Source organism: Amblyomma maculatum, chromosome 1, assembly GCF_055883805.1.
Source record: "Amblyomma maculatum isolate TAMU_Amacu chromosome 1, ASM5588380v1, whole genome shotgun sequence".
NCBI lineage: Eukaryota > Metazoa > Arthropoda > Arachnida > Ixodida > Ixodidae > Amblyomma > Amblyomma maculatum.
This window is the reverse complement of record NC_139344.1, coordinates 253,050,487-253,069,246: the sequence shown is the minus strand read 5'-3', so window position 1 is coordinate 253,069,246 and position 18,760 is coordinate 253,050,487. Positions and strand designations below refer to the sequence as shown.

The window sequence follows — 18,760 nt, the reverse complement described above, 5'->3', positions numbered from 1 at the left end:
GGTGCTTGTCAACGATGATCGGCATCTCAGCAGAAAGGTGCTTACCGTCTACAAATGCACCGTACCAGGAGTCGTCGGACTGACGGGTCCTTCGATGCGTCGAATTGCGGCGTCGAAGGAACACTGTGATCGTCGGGACGTCGTCAGATTGGCTGGTTGTTCGGTGCGTCGATTGGAGGCGTCGGACGAAAGCTTCTGTGATCGTCGGAAGGTGGTGTTAGATGTAGCTCGACGCCCCATCGGTAGCGTTGTCCTGCGGTTCCGTGGCTCGGCGGAAGGCGTCAGCGGTCCAGGCAAACACGAGGCGTCGACTAACAAAACATCACCTAAGAACGGGCTGAGAAGCTAAGCCCGGAGAGAAAACTGACCCGCTCGTAAAGCCTGGCGTCTGGCGTCGTCTTTGCGTGGTCTCTCTAAAGTCTCTCGCAGCGGGAACAACTGCTGCTTTTTATACGCTCGTCAGTTAGATGGAAAAGAATTCATGCTAGAGCAAGCTCTAATGACTCAGTCACGGTGGCGCGACAAAAACTCCTCCACCTCCTGTTGACGAGCGAGGGCGACGCTCTCTCCCTCGCGCGCCGGGCTTGGCCAGCGTTTGCACACACACGCACACACACACATGACGGCACGTGTAGTTCTAACACGTCGGAGCATGTTCGTGGGAGGAAGCGTTGGGCAGCCGATTGCACGGCGCTGAAATGGCCGAAATGCTCGCTGCTTCTGATGCACTGGCGTTCGCCGCATCACACTGCGGCCACGTCGGCTGTCGCACATGACGGTGGCGAATCGCATCAGTGGTCGGACTGCTTGTCGGAGCGGAGGGTCGGAGGTCGGACTGTTTGATCAGATCGGCGAGTGAAGGATGTTGGTCGTTATGCTGGTCGACGGCGGCTCTACCCCCGAGGGTCGCCGTCCTCAGTTTTCGCGGCGCGGACTTTGGGACTGCCTGAAGGACGATTGACGGCCGGATGAAGAGAACTGTCGTAAGGACGGTGACCTGGACTGGCTCGCGGTAAAGACGCAGGTAGGCCATTGTCGTTGAGGCACTGGTCGACGTTGTTCACCATAGCGCGGTCGAGGGGCATCCGGTGAAAATCCACGGAAGCCCATCCGACGGTACGTGCAGTGGCACAGTAAGCGACCGGCTTCGCCGCAGTGGAAGCACAGGGGTAGGTTGTTCGATGTGCGCCACGCGTATGCTTTTCTCACGGGCGGTCGAGTGCCACGTACACCAGTAGACACTGGATATTGGGGTGCAGGACGAGCGGGAGGAGCGGGATTGCAGGATGCCGGTGCAGGGGTGCGCAACACGTCGCTATAGGTCATGACAGATGGCACATTTGGCTGGGGGACGGCATTGATGGCATTGATGGTTGGTTGGTTTGTGGGGTTTAACGTCCCAAAGCGACTCAGGCTAGTGGCGGAGCTCTTCTCACACAGCACCCGAAATAACTCCAACACGCGGGTGTTGCTCGAGAGAGAGCAGCTTTTGCAGCTCTTCAAGAAGAGCTTCACCATCGCTCCCGGACATCGGCAAGTGGAACTTCACAGCAGTAATGTTCATAGGCCGATCAAAATGCACAAATCGCTGCTGTAGGGCACGCTCCATGCTTGTCGCTTCTCTCGTAAAATCAGCTACAGTGCTTGGATGGTCACATACAAGGCCGACGAAGAGCTGCTCCTTGACGTCTCGCTTAAGATGGCGCACCTTCTTTGACTTCAATATGGATGGATCCGCACGGTTGAAAAGCCGAGTAATATCCCCCACGAACCTAGCAACGCTCTCATTAGGCCGCTACGCTCGGGACTGTAGAGCCAGTTCAGCCATCTCTTTTTTTTGCATCATTGCCAGACGTTCCGAGCAGCTGCCGCCGGAAATCTTGCCAGGTGAGGCAGGTTGCAAAATGAGCGTTGACAAAGAGTTGACAGACTGTGGGAAAACTTATGGAGTCAACAGCTTCCACAGAGGTTGTTGACTGTGGTCGAAAAATGTAAACGAAATGGATATTTACCTTTAGTCAACAGCATAGTTGTTGACTAACATGTGTGTAAATTTTGTTAACTGTGGGTTGACTGGCTGACGCATATACAGATGATCTTCAAAAATTCTCAGAGACCTTAGTTCATAGCTTGACTCTGTTAGCATTTTTTCCTGATAGTTATCTTTCTCTTTCTTCAGTGCTTTTTGTCTGCTGATTAGCCTGCTTCCATGATTATTTCATTTTGCCCTTCTTGCATAAAAAATCAAAAATGCGTTGCAAATGATAACAGATGTTTGTGTTTTCTCGCATTTTACTTACGCAAAAAAAATAATAGAATCAGTTTCAATGCTATAGTCTGTTAACAAGTAAATTATCGTTTATTATGCTGAAAAAAAAATTGAGCTCCAGAGAAGACAGCTCTATATACTCATGGATGGATGGATGGAATGGATGGAATATAGGAGCGTCCCCTTTGAAACGGGGTGGTAGCAGTAGCTATCATGCTCATTTTTCTCCCTATATCTTAATTATTGATTTAGATTGGTTAACTAAACCATCAGTCTATTTATTAAATTTTTGTTTCTAGATTACTAACATTATGTCACTTCCAGTCGTTTTTTGCTAGTTTCCACCGCCGATTTATTCACCCGGCCACTGGTATCTCTCATGCATACGCCGTCTAGCGCCGCCTAATGGAGAAATTATGATCACGTGATTCACATATACGATACATCGTTTGCAATAGATCTCATCACGACAAATCGTTTGGTACCACTCCCGTTTACTTACGGCTGCCCGTTACCGAGTTATGTCCCCCTTAGTAAACGTCCCAAAGTAAAATCGGATTTGTTTGGGGGGTTTCGGCTGTCCAGGATTCGGTCGCTAATTTGATATGTTTACGTTTTAATTAGTAATTCGAAGTACTCAATGTGTAGGTTTTATTTAAATGTAATTTTATATGTATACCACCAACCATAGGGTTATACTTTAAAACCAAATTCGGTATACAACTGTTCCGGGTAATGTGGTTCGTGTGGTAGGAGTCAGGCTGCACCACAAGACGGCCTGTGGCTCCTGATCAGGGCACGCATTCACTGATGGTCAGTCCCCGTTCCCATCTGACAACAGCAGTAACCCTGTAGTCGCTGGTATATTGGTATGGCATTGCAGTGTGTGGTTTTCTGACTCTGCAATCCTTTGTGGCTATGTTCAAATAATGTCACATTATTCCAATAAATGCTCTGGTCAGACATTTAATAAAAGATAACTGGTCAGACCTGCCTCATATAAATTAAACCATTTACATATACGTCACTTGGTTACTATACTACTGTACAATAGCTGACGTAGGATGATTTTACAGCAAGGTTGACATTTTGTGTGCAGTCAACAACTATGATACAACTTGTAAATTCCACAACAGCAACACACTCAGTCAACAACTTCAATGTCTTTAATCGCAGAATTAGTGCTGTGTTGACAACCTGTGCTAAGTCAACAACTTCAATACAATTTGTCAGTCAACAGCATCAGTACACCCAGTCAACAATTCGGAGTGCCACTATTTGATAGGTGGACTGGATATCAACAACATTTGTGTGTTCTTTTTTGTGAGACATTGACTTTACGTAAGTAAACAACTGGAACACATACTTTACACGCTCATTTTTGTAAGGGTACGTCGGGACTGTACAGCCAGTTCAGCCATCTCTTTTTTTGCATCATTGCCAGACGTTCCGAGCAGCTGCCGCCGGAAATCTTGCCAGGTGGTGATGGTAGCCTCTTGGTTTTCGAACTACATTTTGGCGGCGTCTTCAAAAGCAAAATAAACATTTCGCAGCTTGCGCTCCTCGTCCCACGCATTAAACGCAGCGACTTGGTCGTCGCTGGTCAGCCAGTCAACGTCTTCAAAAATTTATCGCCATGTAACGGCGCGGGCATACGCGGAGCATAGAAGAGCAGCAGCTGGGCACTCACGGGAAGTGGAAGGGTCTGGCTTGTTGCCGTGGTCGTCATGGTTCGCAGTGGAGAGGCAAGAGCACCACACTCGGGAGCTAAGCCTCGCAAGAAGCCTCGCAAGTGGCGGCTCGCCTTGTGTACAGGTGTGTCCACGGTGCGTATCTGGACGTTGGAGGCACACAGAAGCTCTTCGTACATGGGATTTACCTAGCAAGCTCCACCAAAAATTTCACAGAAGTTGGTAGAGCTAAGTTGGTCGGTTTACTCGGCACTAACACACAAGCACCGGCAAGCGAAGGCACGGCTGGTGAACTGACCCGTAAGCGAGCTCCCCGAGCGAAGCAGACGAGCGTGTGCCAGTCTCCCGAGCTCGACCATATGGCGGCGAGCGATGACGTTACCGGTAATCTCGGACGCCGCTTTTTATTGCGAAAGCAATACTGCTCCCATTTTCAGCCCTTCGCGTAGCCACGGCGTAGTCACGTGATGGCTGTGACGTCATACCAGCTGCGAGAGATGGGCTACCAGGTCGAGTCGTCGAGTGGTGGCGGCGGTCGGTAGGCACGGCGCGCTGCAGCTGGAGCCGCGCTGCTACCGAGTGGAGGCGCTGCTGTCACCTCTTCTCTCAAAGTTGAGGAAGAGGAGGAAAACGACACTGTAATGGACAGTCTGAACAGTGAACACTCTTTGTCGACGTGTTCAAGCAGCAGTCAGGAATGCTGGAATGCAACAAGGCGGCAACGACGCGTTCAGGAAACAGAAGAGGAACGGCAACAACGGCTTGAAAAGGAGCTTCGTGGTCGTGCTGCTCGACAAGTAATGTATAACGAGACCCGGAGGAAACGGCGTGCAGAAAAGACGTCGGAAGAACGAGCTGTACGTTTGAAAAAGAGACGGGAAGCGTCACTTGTGAAGGCTGGTTTCACTGTGGCAACGGGGGACTTGGAAGAGCAACGACGTTTAGAGTATGCGAGAAGTGTTGGTGAATTTGACTCGGCTACGCGTGAATTTCATAGACGATGCACGAGTAACCCCTTCGGAAGTGTGTGCTCGGTGTGTGATCGCCTGTGGCATAAAGACTGCTTGACTCCGGTAAGCGAGCTCATGTATCCTACTTTTCAACTAGCTTATCCAGAATGGGGCGAAGTGTTGTGGTGTGTAGAACGTGTCGAGCGAGCCTTAAAGACCAGAAGGTCCCCCTCTACAGTCTGATCGCTATGTGATTACTCGTGTGAAGACAAAGTCTCACTACTTCAGTGATCACCGAAGTGTCTTCGTAGGTATAAACAATAAAGCTAAACAATACTAAACTCCAATGTGTGTCCTGTGTTAATCGTACAGTCAACATGGTACACCACAATTGGCTACACTACGAGCTGAACTATAGCGTAGCCATGCTATTATTGCTTTCGCACCTACCGGGCTTAACTAAAGCTAAGCCCCAGAGCACGTTCAGCGGAACGCGCTGTTTGCGTTTGATGCAACACCGGGGGACACACAAACTCCACCGGGTATGACGCGATGGTGTTTCACACACACGGACGATGTTTTTTCGCTTTTTAATTTCTTGCTCCTTATTTTTATCTTTCATGTTACTTTTTGTAACCGATACTTAGCATGAGCAAGCATTGGATTTCCGTTTTGAGCATTCTGGCACCTTTGGACGCTCCTCTTCCCAATACTTACCTTTTTCAATTATTTCAATTAGTTGATCAATTACACACTCCAGCTTTCCTTAATTATCATCATCAAGCAATGGCTTTCCATTGTGAGCATTTTGACACCTTCCATGTCCCTTTCTACATTTTCTCATTTAATAATTTCAATTAATGAATTGATCACTTACTACATTTTTCTTAATCAGCATCATCAAGCATTGGCTTTTCATTCTGAACATTTTGACACTACCTTTGAATACCCCTTTTACCGATTTCTCGTTGTTTCAAATATTTAAATTGTTGTACAATTACACTCTCAAAATTTTCCTAATTACATAATTAAACATTGGTTTTCATTCTGAGCAGTTTGGCACTTTTGAATTCCATTTTGCAAATTTTTCCCATTTTTTTCTTTAATTCATCAATAAATCAATTATTTTCAGATTTCATTGACTCGTCATCTCCTATCACACACCAATGAACCACTTATCACTGCAGCCACAAAATACCACGATACATTTATCTTACGCACTCCGCGATTACTTCCAACATGCGGTGCCGACAATTACTACTACGACGACGTTGAAGTAGTAGTAGTAACGCACATTATTCAGGACTCAAATTAAGGTCCCGATACAGTCGACCTCCTTCTGTATGTATATGCTAGACTGTACTCAACGGTGATATCATCATCATCATCAGCCTGACTATACCCACTGCAGGGCAAAGGCCTCTCCCATATTTCTCCAGTTAATCCGGTTCTGTGCTAGCTGCATCCACTTCACCCCTGCGAACTTCTTAACCTCATCCGTCCACCTAACTTTCTACCGCCCCTGCTACGCTTTCCTTCCCTTGGAATCCAGTTTGTTACCCTAAGCGACCATCGGTTATCCCCTCTTCGCACTACATGTCCTGCCCTTGCCCATTTCTTCGTCTTGATTTCCACTAGAATGTCAGTAACTTGAGTTACTTCTCTGACCTACTCTTCAATGGAGGCGAAGAGTAAGGCGTCCGTGTGCTGTGCGATGCCAGTGCACGTTAAAGAACCCCAGGTGGTTGAAACTTCCAGAGTCCTCATCTACGGCGTCTCTCATAGCCTGAGTTGCTTTGGGACGTTAAACCCCGTAAACCGTTTCTTCTACTTTGTGTTTAATTATCTTTCCCCTAAACAGATTACATTACTAATTTCCGTGCTTATCCAAGTAAACAATAAAAAAAAAAAAGACAAAGTACCATCCCCAATGCTTTCCTTGGCCTCGCCGACTGTTGGCTTCTTTCCTTCCCGTAAACCAAAGCAAATCAAAACTTGTGTAAGATTAAAGCGGTCACGAAGCGACGAAGCGCATGCGTATGTGTTTTATCCGTTACGTGATGCCTCCAAGATGTGTTCCGCAGGTGTCGTGTCTCTCATGGTCAGTGGTTGAAAATGATTGCAGGAGTTGCTCCCGTTCACCTCCTTGGCCGTTCATCGCCACTCGTTGATTGCGCCGTGACCCGACGTGTGCCGCGCTGCACCCCATCTCACCAGCTGGTGCCTCGGTTTTCAATGCCGTCAAAGCATCGCTTTCTTGCCTAACTAGCATTGACGCCACATGTCAATTCCACGAAAGATGAGCCAGTTAACTGACGTGACAGCTGTGAAATGCTGTAACCAGTTAACGCCTTTTGAAATCTGCGATCACTGGCCACGAGTTCAGACACACACACACACAAAAAAAAAAAATTCCCGTGATTTCCGAATATTCGCATTCATCGAACATACACATTATGTGCGATGCGAATGAAATAGCCGTCGCTGTCGCAAATCATTTCGAATGTTCTGACGCCCCTGAAAGCCGTAACACGCGGGGCGAAAAAAAAAAAAAAAGAAAAACCCTTCGAACTTTCCTTGCCTTTTTGGCGCAAAGTCAATTTAATGCATCTGGCTCAGCATGGCGCCGCAAATTGTATCTTGTACCAAAATGTCCCTGCCCTGTGACAGAGGGCACCATCCTCAGCCTATAATAAACGGATATCATGAGGAACTACACAAACAGACGGCGCCGGAGGCAGGCAACTCACGTAATCCGAAGAAACCAGGTGGATGAGGGCATCCTTAGGAAGATTGAAGAACGCACTCGTCTTGACGCATTCCATCGCGTTTTCGCCAACGTAAGCGGTACACCTGTCCACGAATGATTTCCCGCCTTTCGTACCTGAGGAGGAAAAAGTGGTCGAACCACGTTTTACATTTGATAGCCACCAATTCCGGTCTCTTGCGCACGCCACGAAAGTCAGAGTTTGAATTCCTAAATCTCGGCCGTGCAGTATATTCTTACACAGATAACAAGCGAATGCCAAAAACTCGTCTCATTTCCACTGTTTACTAAAACGCTCTAAAGAGATGAAAACTAGAAACTCAGATGCAGAAAGCGGATGAAAGCATTTCTGTGCGATGCTTTTTTACAAATCCGACAAAGAACATCCACTCTACAAGATGGTGTAGAGTGGATATATTTGATGGGGATGTGACGATCTGGTGAATATTTATCAGCGCTTTTACGCCACCTCACGCATTTACCAAATTTAAGTTTCGGCCATCGCCAACGGCAACACCACTTTTCATTAGACCTGGCGGCTCCAAAGTGCTCAACAATGTAACCCGGCCGTCATCAGCAGTTCACGCATCGTTTATTTTAGTGCTCTGGGCTTGAGAGCGATTGGGAGGACAAATAAATATACGAAAAACAAACACCTACAGACGTACTACTTGGGAAATGGGCAGAACTTGCCTGAGCTTGATACTCTGTCTTCCATGGCCAGTGCGGAAGCCAGGAACATGCACGCGTTGTGGATGGACATGGTGCTGGTCACATGGTCCTCACAACTTTGCCGCAATTCTTCGATGCCCAGCTCATGCGCGAGGGCGAGAGCTTCGAACACAGTACTGTCTTGCAGGTGGATCTGGAAGACGAAACACCACGATGCTGTACTTTGAAAATGTAATCCATGATCAATGTAACGCGAGCAGCAGCAACAACAAACAATTTTCGTGTGAGCTTACAACCATTACGTAAATTCATGCAACAATCAATAGCGAAAAGACAGGCGCGTACGAGCTACCACTACTGAGATTTTAATGTAATTTCATCTGCAGTAAACAACGCCCGGCACTAGTGTGCGACACAGCCTGGTGTATGCTTGTACGTATCTCAAACACTATTACTTGGTCGATAACGCAGACAGTTCCTTAGGCACAAGCAACAGCAAACCTTTGAAAAGAACATGGGTTGAAAACTGCAAGTGCCGTACCACCAACCGTGCAGTCTTACTCCCACCGCATTATTTTGCATAGGACCAAACACCCATCTCTCGAATAAATATAAACGCACACTCTACAATTACCTCACGATTCAAGAAATATCGAGGCATTATAGTGTTGTCATACTGTAATATACAAACGACTGGACGGTCACCACAGAAGTCGCTGCCTATATGGACTGCATACGGCGGTAAGATGCACAGTATTGTGCATAGTGTTCAACCATCGGACCTCGAGAGATCGAAAGTGGCGCTGACGCAGGTGGTTCTCCTTAACTTGCGACTAGTCTGGTAGATGGCGAGCAGCTCGGGAGTTTCAGCGCGCCTCCATAGAGAGCGAACGTTTTGCCTGTCGATTGTTAGAAGTTCCAGAGCAACATTTTTTTTATGGGGCGACGGGGGCGACAAAGCCTGTTTTGCTATTTATAAATTGGTTTGTTCAATAATTGCAAAGAAATATTTTCGTTCATATTTTCTTGTGTGTGTGTGTGTGTGTGTGTGTGTGTGTGTGTGTGTGTGTGTGTGTGTGTGTGTGTGTGTGTGTGTGTGTGTGTGTGTGTGTGTGTGTGTGTGTGCGCGTGCGTGCGTGCGTGCGTGCGTGCGCGTGCGTGCGTGTGTGTGTGTGTGTGTGTGTGTGTGCGCGCGCGCGTGCGTGTGTGTGTGCGCCGTTTAATTGTGCATTTGTTAATAGCCATACAACCTAATTTGGGCCCCACCGCGTTTGATCAGTAATTAGAGCGCTCGCTCGACTGCTGGACCCAATGATGCGGGATGAAATATCCCGGCAGCGGCGGCCGCTTTTAGATGGAGGCGAAAAGCAAGGCAATCTTGTACTGTGCGATGTCAGTGCACATTTAATGAACCTCAGGTGGCCAAAATTTTCAAAGCCCCCCACTACGGCTTCCCTCAGAGCCTGAGTCGTAAGACGTTAGACTCCATCAACAATAAAGCAAGAAACCTAAATTAAAGTGGGCAGCTTCATAAAAATGCACACATCAGGAGTGATCGAATGGAATAAGACGAAATCTGTTTCAATTGTGCTAATCATGCTCATGAAGGAAGGTCAGTCAGTCAACGACTCCTTTTAGGGCATGTCTAATTCAGGTTTCTCGAACGAAAAGCCCCGGGACCGACAACGAAATCAACTAGTTCATTCCCACTTGAGATTTACATGAAAAGAATCCCACTCAACTGCAGCTCCAGTATTCGCTTTGATTAGTGGTCGCCATTATAGGAGATGACGGCTCTTAAATGTGGGCGTCGCCTCAACATCATAGCACGATGAGGAACGCGTTACCCTGACTTGCAAAAACCGATTCAAAGAAGCCCTTTTCACGAGAACTCAGCGTTACCACAGATGCAAGAAATACGCCTCACCTCTTTTATTTCTGGCGGTAGCGCGGTGTTCTTCTTCGCAAGCGGTGTGTCAGACTGACAGAAAACAAACTCAGGTCTGAACGTGCTGCAACACAGTTCGGTCGTTAGGTAGCAAATGCGACCAGGAAGTTTATACCGAGGAGGATGCTAATAAATTCTTTTAACTATTTATGACCGCGGGAAATTGAATAAGAGTAGGCCACTAATAAGCCGAAGTGCACAAAAAGTACGACTACTGCGTCCCAGCGGTTAAGAGGCTCGGCTACTGAACCGCAGTACACGGGTTGGAACCCGACCGAGGCAGCCGCGTTTCAACCGAGGCGTAACGTAAATGCGTCCTTGTTCTGTGCGATGCCGGTGCACGTTATCCTCAGGTGGTCCAAATAATTCTGAAGCCTTTCAGTACGACACCTCTTTGTTTCCATTTTCACTCCCACCTTCCTCCCTTCCCTTACGGCGCGGTTCAGGTGTCCACGGAACAAGAGCGACGGATACCTCACGTTCACAGAAGCGCACAGTTAAAACGCACTCGGAGCAGTACCCGTACGTTAGAAAGACGCCTATAGTGAGACAACTGTCCTCGCTTCGTTGCTGAAGCAAAAAAAAAAAAAAAAATCGCATATTCAAATTGGGCGCACTGATTAAATGGCTTCAGCCTGAGCGCAGATATGCAGTCGATAGCATGCACGTAAAACTTCGAATGAGGCAATAAACACGTGGCTATTGATACATTTCTGCCTTATCGGAAAGGATGTAAGGACGGTTTCTCGGCCGAGCGTGCTTCCTTCTAAGGAGTGTGAACGTTCTGAACGGTTATTACATAACATGACCGACGAGCTAACACGGGAGCACAAGGAGGACCGAGCTGCCCTGTACTCTTCGCCTGGCGCAGTCCAGTGTACTCGTTCCCCTGCTGTTTCCGTGTTGGTTAGCTGGGCACGTGTGCTTCTCCTGGCGCTATTGTGCTTGTTATCAGGTCCCATTATGTATAACGTAGACCAGGTAGCCAGCGCGGTTGCTTTGTTACAGTTCTGAATGAAATGTAGCATGCAGGAATAAAAGAAAATAAATATATTTGTTCTGTTCGAAAATAATTTGCAGTGCTTCGCATGGAGCTAATGCTCGCAACTTGTTTCCGCAATAAAATCTCATATCAGGGTTAAATCTACATAAATAAGAAAAAATTATGACTTACAAGAACATTGCAACATGTCTGGCACGTGAAGGTGATGTCACTCTGCGCAACGGGCGACAGAGTGCAAGACTTGCAAACTGTCCACGTTGAAGGAAAGCAGACAGGTAATAATTGTGTGTATGTGTGCAATACGCTCATTCCGGACACTTCCAAGTGTGGGTGAGGTTTTTTGAGGTGGTGGCGATTAATTAGCAGTACTGTTTCTACGGGAGAAGACGCACAGTGAACAGCGATAAATTTGCGTGAAAAGTCTGCATAGTTCTAAAATTCTTCAAGAAGTCGATGTTTTCTTTTTTTACTTTTGTACACTACATTTGATATCCTCCTCATAACGGTCTTTTTGCCACGATATTCCTTGGCTGATGATTTAGCGCACTTAGTGTAATGGTTTAGATGTAAAAAAAAAAAAAAAAAAAAAAAAAAAATCAGACAGTGTTAAGTTTCATTGCGCAGTGATAAATTGCCGCCGATACCGGTTTTCTGCGTGCTGCATGCGCTGAGTTAAATTGTTTTAGTTTTTTGCTCACACAAGGCAGAAAAAGCTACGGCAATAACAGGCACATTACGCCTTGGTAAGTACGCACAAAAAGACAGGCGATATTTCAGAACTACAATCTTTACTTCTTTTAACAACGCACAAGTACGGCAGTGTGGTCGCCAAGTGTGTGCTAGTCAGCTCGCATAGATGCTCAGTACCAGACATGGCAGTAATTGAATTACAGTAGTGAAATTACTGTAATTTAATTACTTTGCTTGGTAATTTGTTATGTAATGAATTACTTTTTCAGTTTGGTAATTTAGTAATGTAGTGAATTACTTTTGGTAGTAATTTCGCAGCAAAGTAATTAATTCCTCTCGAAATTACTTTTACTAATATGTGCCATCACTCCTTCAATAGACAACGAAGTAGAGTGCGCGAAAGCAGGAACGACATGCTGCAATCCGAAGCCAGCGTAACGGATTGGCAAAAGGAGACAAAATATAGTCAACTAAAATACTCATGGAGAACAAGTTGTTGTTTTGTTTAATAGCTTTACTTAGTTTTTGTATTTATGGAAACTAGAAAGTAATTTCAAAGTAATTGAATTACTCTGTAGAAGTAATTGTAATGTAATTTCATTACGTTTGGGAGAGCAGTAATGAGTAATGTAATTTAATTACTTTTCTGCGATTTTCAGCAAAGTAATTAGTAATGTAATTTAATTCCTTTTCAAAAGTAATTTTGCCATGTATGCTCAGTACAACGCTGCGAGCAAGAAGAAGACTGTCAAATCCACCCTATTCTCTTGTTGTTGGCTTAGCTGGGATCGAAATGAGCTGCAGGTGGCAGTCGGATATCTCCACTAAGAAGTGCTCATGCGTCGCTTCTATGCTATATGTCGTCACGAACGGCTGCAGACGGGTGCAGTTTTTCTACCGGCTGATTCTTTTGCCCTCTGCAAACTTGAAATTTAAGACGAAAGCCTTTATAGGCTCATGAGTGTCCGTCCGCGAGAAGTGTCGCACTTCTTGGCGAGATTCCGCGGGATACCGCGGGACGTGATCGGCCATGACCGGACGTGCCGTCATCACGACGTCACATTCGTCAGGTACAATAACCTGAACTGACGTCATCATGACGTGACACCCAGTCATGATCGATGACGTCACAAGGCGACGATCCGGGCGTCCGTACTGCGCCTTTCATTTGGCGCTTCCTCGCACTCGCAGCAAAGCAGAAATCCGCGGCGTTTCATCGCGCTTTAGTGATTCAAAATTCAGCCTTAGATTGTTGTGATACATTTCTTTAAAATGTATCACAATAATCTAACGCTGAAAAATTCACTTATAATAGACAGTTTTAGTTTCACGTACGTGGGAGCTTCACGTACGTGAAGCGCCTACGTGTGACCAGTGCGCATGCGCAGAACGTGAAGATTCCGCGGGAGTTTCACGGACGTACGTGAGATTCGGATTTTCACGTTGGCGTCTTCACGTTGCTGGCGCACGTAGAGTTGACAACATTGCGACGCCCTGCCCGCCCGCTTCACAGCAATAACGGCTTCGCCGCTAATTCCTCGGCGCGATATCATGTTCTAAACTGTTGTATTCGCTTTCAGCTTACCCAATCTTACCCTCGCGTAAAGTTTCAAGTGACAAATAGCCTTTTTTTAGATAGAAGGACGATTTTTCAGCTGTTAAGCCTGACGTAGAAGCGTTTGTCGTCGTCATAGCTACGATCTCACGTGATCACGCCAGACCTGACTTGAGCGAGAAGTGGCTAGAGTGCCAGATGCAAGCCGGCAGCCAACCAGAGCCAATCCGTTGTAGGGGGAAGGTTATGAAGTTGTAAGCACGAGTTCTGTTGGTTCTGTTGCCCAGCGAATTCGCTTTTCCAAAAGCGACGATCTGGATATGCTTCGCGACGTGAGAATTCAATCAATTCGAAGACTGCATGCGACACACAGTGCGGTGAACGCATATATGTATGCGCCGGTCGGAGGCAAAAAACAAAGCCTCGAAGGCATAGCGCGAACTGCTAACTGTTCACTGTAGAGCAACGACGTTGAGAACCGCAACTTCCAATTCGACCGACTCTTGGCTACGGCCGCAGCGTGGCTCGGCTCAAGGCAGCTCGACTAAACAAAATTAGTTTTGTTCATCTGTACTAGATGGCGCAGCATAACACGTACGCACAGTTTTTCGAGGCTTGTATGAAAGGTCCATATATTTTGCTTCACGTACACCACGTACGTGAAACTAAAAGTAGTCCTGGCGAAATGCGCGCAGCGCACGTCGACTTCTCACGCTTGCGTGCGTAATTCTGTACGCACGTGAAACTAAAACTGTCTAATATCCCCGGCATATGTCTCATCACGCATCGATAACTCTTGTAAAGTAGGAATACCTCATTTTCGAACTGCATCTTATCAATATTCAATTTTACCCAAAACAGCAACGGAGTGGAACTGCCTGCCTGAAACGCTGGTGCTTGCTGACAATGTCGATGAATTTAAAAGAAAGCTGTGTGTACTGTGCAGCAACGATTGATAGTAATATTTTAGTTCCATAGTTTTATAGGTTAAGTTGTGCACTTTGGCCTTCCAGCGATCATGCGCGTTGTACGCGACTTCTTATCTGCTTCCCTTTTTTTTTTTTATCGAGTGTTGCTGTTTGTATGCGATATCGTGTGCGTCATTGTTCTTTTTTTTTTCCACCCTGTCCTGTATTTATGCATTCAATAATTTGCAAACTGTATAATTTGTTTTGTTTGGTGTTATTATTTTATTGTGTGAATTCTGCATTGTAAACATTTGCCTTCATAACCTACAATGCCATGTACCCATGTTCTTTCCTCCCCTCCTTTTTTTTTTTTCTGCCAAGTCCCACTCCCCTCTATAAAGCCCACCGGGCCAAGAGGGTAACTGAAATAAATAAATAAATAAATAAATAAATAAATAAATAAATAAATAAATAAATAAATAAATAAATAAATAAATAAAAATGCCCCATAGAGTTTCTTTCAAAAACTGCGAGAAACGTCGGTGCGGTCCGTGCAAGTGAGTTTTACAACAAAGCGGATGTTTTGTAAGTGATAAAAATTGATTATTTGACGCTTAATTAATCAAAATTATTCATCTTTTTATTTTTATTTTTATTTCAGGCGGCGATCTTACATGGCAAAACTGAAGGCCCGCAACATCAAAGGTTAACCACATATTTAAGTTTTCTTAGTCGGCGGTGCAGTTCGAAAGATCGAATGTAAAAATATCCATTTCAATGCTCGTTGAGCTAGTATTCCCGCATTTTATAATTTTATAATGATGTCGTTACACGCGGCAATCGCCAAAATCATCCTAACGTCTACAACCTGAAATGTACGAACGGCGTGTGTATTTAATGCGTAAGAAATCTGACAGGTGCCACGTTCTGAATGTGCAATGCCAGAAAGCCAGCTAACGAGTCTTTAAGTATTTCGAGCCAAACTAAGAGAGTTAGAAAATTGAAATATAGGGTTCACTTTTCATGTAGATAACCGTATGTTTCGGAATATATTATTGCCTCTTTAAATCTGAAATAAAAAGCTCCTTATTTCTGTATTATTAATTAATCACTTAATAATCCAGTTGTATCGCCTACATGATGCCCACCTTGCCCTAAAACCCACCCGCACGAACTGCACTATGTGTCGTAATTTTTCAAAAACACGTTTGTAAATGGTTGAGAAAAATCACGCTTAGAAGTAAGCGCAAGCCAATGCCAAGCCTTCAGCAAGAGCACAGCATATATTTCAATGTTTCGCGCGATGCCCAGTTTTCTCCCGATTTTTGCAACTCATATATAAAGACAGTAAGACATTTGTCAGGCCTTCGGAAAAAAATTCGGGCTTCAACATAACCAAACATTAATGTACTTCCCCCATTTTTCTAGATGGCATTGCATACCTCGAAAAAAAATATATATATATATCCTTCCTTGTTATCAAAACTTATCTACAACAGTTAGTATCGAGTTGATGTCATCGAACCTTGTTGTTTTGAAGTATTTCTTTAGCTATAGAAGTAAAAAAAAAAAAAATAAAAGTCACTGCGGCCCAGACCGGGAATAACGGGTGGGTAGCTCACATCTTCGAAGCCACACTTTAGAATGGCAGCCTCGGCAACCCGGGACCTATGAACGTTTCTCCAAGATGGTCTTGTGCAGTTTTCGCGAAACATTGGCATGATATTCCTCTATTGCTATTCTGCTGTTTTCAAGGTAATCGATAAGCAGGGTCGCCTTTGCATTTCAAAAAAAAAAAAAATGTCGCCGCCACTTCCTTTCCTGAGTTCCAGGACTGGGATTTTTCCGGAAATGAGAACACCGAGTGACTCCACCCCATAAAGTGCTCTTTCGTTTCTCGGCCCCATTGGTGAAACCACGTCTCATTCGGAAGAGCGAGTGAGCCAAACAACCCTTATCTGTCCAACAAGGAATCGTGGGATTTGGTTTCCACGCCTAGACGACACCTAGGAGCTTACTTCGCGGATCTTCGAACAGTTGAACGGCCGAGTTGATCATCTGGGTCTCCGATTGGCCATTTCTAGCCTTTCGGCCCTTGTTGGGCGCCTGGGCGCTTTTCTATAGAATGCGTGCAACGTTTGCCTTTTCTATGGCGAACTTGCCTTTGATATTGTGTCGCGCTGAGTAGCAGTTGCTGTATGCCGCCGGGTTCAAATGAGTGTTCGTTTGAAGGAGACACCATGCAACCACCTGCATTTTGTTAAGCGATGAGTGCACAGATGGGTGGCGGGCCCTTTCCGGCCATGCAGCGGTGTGTGTAGCTAACCGTGCGATCTTAATTTGATATTGGGACTGGCGACTCTCCTTCCAGCCGCTTCGTTACCCGAGAGCGACGCGTGTGCGACTGTCCAAATGATTTGAATCGCTTTCGTCATTGTGGAATTGTCCAGTAGCTTTATTCTTTCCGGTGAGCTGCGTCTTTTGACGCAAGTCCTCACACTGGCATGACTTGAGGGTGTGAGGCTCTGAGAGGCTCGTAACCGCTTTTGAGTGGCTGACAATGCACTTTGCTGTCTCGTTGGCCATTGCTAGAACAATGGTAACCTCTTCAGCGTTTCCACATTTTCAGCTGTGATCAAGCCGCTCATTTTGGGCGTTCCTTTTATCTGCATCGACTGCAGCGGCGACCATCATTCGACCAGCTCTGTATACTCCGCTGTGTCGACGCTGACCACGTTTGTGCGTCTCGGAGGCGTCTTTCCGCTGCCTTGGCACGCTCCTCGTTCCTTTCTTTACGATGCTCTTGGTATACATGCTTTTGGGTAATGGCAGAGCTCCTTCATGTTTCCTTGCGATATGCTGGCTTTGGTTCCAATTTTAGGTTTGTGTAGTATGTATCTTAGGGTGGAGCTGTCCGTGAGCCTCAATATTGCGCTATCGTGAGTGCCTGTATGATTTCTTTTAGTGTTTTATACATCCCCAGTGCGAGCAATGTTTTATTTGCCGAGCATATTGGCAGTCTCGTGGCTTGTTTGTAGCTTCTCTGAATGACAACTTATCTTTTCCGCGCGTTGAAGTTGGAGGTTCAGAGTAAGTTAAGAGAGGAGCGCCGACTCTGGCGCGCTGCAATGCATTCGGCATAGGCCGACTTTGCTACGCGAACGCCGAGCCCGCGTCCGTCGCACAGCTTCGCACTGTACTTTCTCCCTCCGCTCCCTTTTTCTCGCCGACGCGGCTTTGCGCACGCTTTCTTTCTCTCCCCATCCTCCTGGCAGAAAGAGTTAGGCATCGAGGCACCCAAGGGTTAAAGCAAGAGTCTCATAGACGCGCCACCTCTCTACACTGCAGCGAAACGAAATGGCCCCGCACTCGATCCAGGCGACCGGGTGGCGGGTCGCGGCCACCCGGAATCGTAACTTTGCGCGTCGTCTGCTAACAGGAAAACACACAATTGGGATCGTGGTCATCGTTGTGCGTACGCCGAACTGTATTTTTTTTTTTAAGATAAAAATTTAAGATAAGGTTTCGCCCTTGACGTTTTTTGTGTCGGCTGCATATATCCATAAAAATGAATCGACAGGGGCATGCAGACGACAAACCACGCAACGAGATACCAAAAATTCCGACAGCACTGTGGAATCTACACTGCAGAAATGCTAAAGCCTAAGCGTTGCTGGTGCACACGGTGCATCACGTTTGCTCTCATTATCGTTATCAACTAAATGCACTGTCATTATCGTTGCTAATGTCATCATTGTTATTATCGCTAATTGCAGCGTATTGTCATCGCTACTATCATCCTCAAGGTAGACAAGGTGAATTATGATCTGCGTTTCACGGCCACAGATCTCGTCAGTTAGGCGACAAGCCCAGGCTTGGATGGGTAGGGAACTGTCTATTTGCACGAGCACAAGTTTGCAATGTTTTTTTGATTTCGAAGCTTATCTATGTATTGTGCAAGAAACAAAGTATAGACCATGCATAGAACTTCTGCTACTTTTGTATGGCGCTCTCAATGGGAGCCTATGCGTTGAGATAATTTGTTTCTCTCTCTGAAGGCTGGTGGAGCTGGTCTTCAGCACTTGTTTGTTCATCAACTTGTTTCAAGGTTTTTCTTTTTTAAAAAGGAAGCCATCCCTTCGTCCTAGCTGTGTTTAATAGACGATTAAGTGCCAAACTGCCTAATTTGTTTGCGCCCACTGGTCATAGGAGTGAGGGTCCTTTGTGGGGTTTTCTTAAGGAAGTTGCCGAAACATTCCAGTTCCTCACTGCACGATTTTCCTTGGAATACCTATACATGCTATCAA

At 46.0% G+C, this 18,760-nt stretch overlaps 1 protein-coding gene across 1 annotated transcript in view; it reads right to left on the bottom strand.

The window, feature by feature from the left end:
* Positions 1-18,760, bottom strand: part of LOC146206249 (kelch-like protein 20) — a 208,613-nt gene that overhangs the window by 35,792 nt on the left and 154,061 nt on the right. Inside the window, exons 4-5 of the mRNA XM_084587003.1 lie at positions 8,371-8,542; positions 7,661-7,794 (exon numbers count right to left, since the gene is read on the bottom strand). Of these exons, the coding sequence (XP_084443129.1) occupies positions 7,661-7,794; positions 8,371-8,542 (306 nt within the window). The remainder of the gene's footprint in view (positions 1-7,660; positions 7,795-8,370; positions 8,543-18,760) is intronic.